General features: G+C 37.7%; 1 protein-coding gene across 1 annotated transcript in view; it reads right to left on the reverse strand.

Moving 5' to 3' along the window:
- Positions 1-6: 6 nt before the first annotated feature.
- The window catches only part of LOC106877390 (lipid scramblase CLPTM1L), a 48,072-nt gene continuing 44,847 nt past the window's right edge, over positions 7-3,231 (reverse strand). Inside the window, exon 17 of the mRNA XM_014926285.2 lies at positions 7-2,983. Coding sequence (XP_014781771.1) covers positions 2,884-2,983 — 100 coding nt within the window. The 3' untranslated portion in view covers positions 7-2,883. The remainder of the gene's footprint in view (positions 2,984-3,231) is intronic.

Below are 3,231 nucleotides of genomic sequence, written 5' to 3' on the forward strand. Positions count from 1 at the left end.
GTTAAGAGGGGTTATTTTTATAAAGGCATTAACATTTTTGCTGTTTCATACAAAAACAACCCTACATACACCTAGCTCTTCCAGGCCCAGTCCACCTAGGAGTAAAATAGGTAATCACAGAGAAGTGCAACATTGTGTACGTCGTGAGAGTGTTTTGTTTAACTTGCAGTGCTGAGTTCAAATTGTGCTGCCTTGCTGCTGTGTGGGCAAAAAGTTATCAATAGACTGACTCTCATGGCATTGTTAAGATGGTTAAGAGAGAGAGAGAGAGAGAGAGAGAGAGAGAATGAATGATTGAAGGAAAGGAAGAAAGAAAATGAAAATAAAAGAAGAAGGAAATGTTATTCACACACATGAATGCCATAGACAATGAAATAAACTTTAGTATATCCTATCCAATGTGCAAAATACTTCTTAGAAACTGATATCATACATACACACACACACACACACACACACACACACATAAATGGTCACAAGTATACATATATTTAGACATGCATGTGCATACACACACACACACAAGGTGTGAGAGGTATTTGAGGACACTTATTTAACAGCATATTACTCCCTTTTAAACCAATTACAAGCTCCCTCATGACAGATAAAATGCTAACACAAGAAATGGAAAAGCATGCAGCCTCATAGTTGCTATCTGTGCAAAACAGAGTGATATAGAAACTGCCAACTTTTTAAATGTTGCAAGATTTTTTGTACACAAAATTCAGAATTGGAAGACTCTGGTAGGAATGTTTCAACTGTATTGAAGATAAAAAAAAAGAAAAACAGTCTAAAATATTCAGACACTATAAGGACAATGTAATCCATCCAATGTGTTCAAAACATTATCAATGATGAGCCCCAAAAAATCAATGAGGGCCATCACTAAGAACCTGAGATAAAGGAGTGGACTATGAGAACGTTGGTGCAAGAGAACATTTAATATAAATCCTATGTACTGAGGAGAGGTCAATCCATGTCTGTAAAGACATAAGAAAACCATTTAATCTGTGCCAAGAGGTTACTTAACATGGTTAAAAACCCTCACAAACATGGCATGTTTTGGTTCTTCTCTGATAAAAAATACTTCAATAAAGATCAAGAGTCCAACAGGAGAAATGACAGATGCCTCCAAAGAATGATGCACATTAAGTTTCCAGCAACTGTGATGGTTTCAGAAGGGGTGAGTGACAAAGGTCATGTCATGCCACCTCACATCTTTCTACAGGCTCTTAGCGTCAATGCTACTGGATACACTGAGGTGCTAGAGACACCTCAGTGTATCCAGCAGCATTGACACTGGAGATAGTTGTTAAGTGCTGGATGGATGAAGTACACAATGGAAGGCCATATGTGCTTCACCACAACTCAGCACCTTCTCACAAAGACCACATAACCCAAGATATTATGTCAGGCAAACACAATGATTGTGTATCACCAAACTTGTGGCCTCCAAATTCATCAAATTTAAATCCCATGGAGGACTATATTTGGAGCATTAACTGTAAGGGAGACTAGCCAACATCTTCACAGCACCATAGCTTCCCTGAAGGCTGCCATTGTCCAGGTATTTTCAAAATGAATATTGACCATTTAATGCAGGCATCTCAATGATTCTGGTCCAGCATTGAAGCGGTCATCAAAGCTGAACGTAGATTCATGGAATAATCTTACAAGAAAGCTTATATCGAGAACATGTGTACAATTTTTAATTAAAATACATTTGATTGATTTATTAAGTCAACAAATATGTCCTCAAACACCTCTTGCATTTTTTAAGCTTAATTAGCCGTTCCTCCATCCCTCTTTCCCCACACACCACCAACCCTCTGCCAACCCAGACTCATCAATATATTTGTACCCTATCACTTTCCGATCCCAGACATTCCTCATCCCAAATGTACGTTCGTTGATTGATTGAATCAAAAGAACTAAATGAATTCATAGGTTAAAAGTCTGTTCACAAATATCTTCTGACATTCTAAGCCAAAAGTATAATCACAAAACACAAGTCTGGTTCATTGAAACATCACACATTAGGAGAATGCGTCATAGCTTTTCACTTTAAAACTCTTGGTTCCTACTGGTTGGTTTACCATGGCTACTTCTACAGAAGTTTGTGATACTGTGTTAGAGAATGAGTCGATGAGGGGGGACTCTACATGATTGGTTGACCTGCTAAATGATGTAGCCCTCAATATACAAAAAGACAAGGTGGTTACTGCTGGAATATCTATGATCATAGGTATGCTCAATCAGGTTTGCCCTGGGGTAAACAACAATAACAATAGTGTGGTTAGTCTTTGGAATGTCTCACAAAAACAGCAAATTCTGTTGTTTTGAAGACACACACACACAAAAAAATATAAATATAAATAAATATAGGAGCTGACAATAATTACATTTGAAATGACCTCATATGGAGGAGAAGGAGGAAAAAGAAAAAGAAGATGTAGGAGACATGACGACAAAAAAAAACGAAATTCTGAATACCAGGAATGGTTCCCTCCTTTGCGTTGTTTTCTCTGTAAGCAGGACAGCAACACACTGTACTGACTGAAGTACAGCCTCTTAAGAAAGATATTTTTGAGAGAGAGAGAGAAAAGTAAGAGAGATAATATGATACAGAGGCCAAGAGAGAGAGAGAGAGAGAGAGAGAGTAAAAGAGATAATGTGACACAAGAAAGAGGGGACAATAAGGGCAATAAGAGGAGACTTATAATAGACAATAACAAACATATAAGTCAATACACAAATCAGGGAAGAAGTGTTCTTTGTAAGGGTGGATTTTTTTTGTTTGTTTTGTTTTTTGTGCATCGTTTTGGAATATTCCTGTGGTTGGCAGAACCAAACAACAATATTTTATAGTCACTTAAACATCTCTTATTCATCTTTCTTCTTCTTCTTTGAATCAGTTTTGACTTTGTCTTCTTCATAAGACATACCATATTCGTTGACTCTGGTCTTATCCACAGGATATAACCTAGAAAATAAAATACATCATCAATGAAGTTTTAAAATAAGGAGGTGAAACAGGGGCCATTTGACTGCGGCCATGCTGGAGCACCGCCTTTTAGCCAAACAAATCGACCCCAGGACTTATTCTTTGTAAGCCTAGTACTTATTCTATCGGTCTCTTTTGCCGAACCACTAAGTTACGCGGACGTAAACACACCACCATCGGTTGTCAAGCGATGGTGGGGGCACAAACACAAACACACATACATACAT

This window comes from Octopus bimaculoides, chromosome 20 (genome assembly GCF_001194135.2).
Source record: "Octopus bimaculoides isolate UCB-OBI-ISO-001 chromosome 20, ASM119413v2, whole genome shotgun sequence".
In the NCBI taxonomy this organism is placed as follows: domain Eukaryota; kingdom Metazoa; phylum Mollusca; class Cephalopoda; order Octopoda; family Octopodidae; genus Octopus; species Octopus bimaculoides.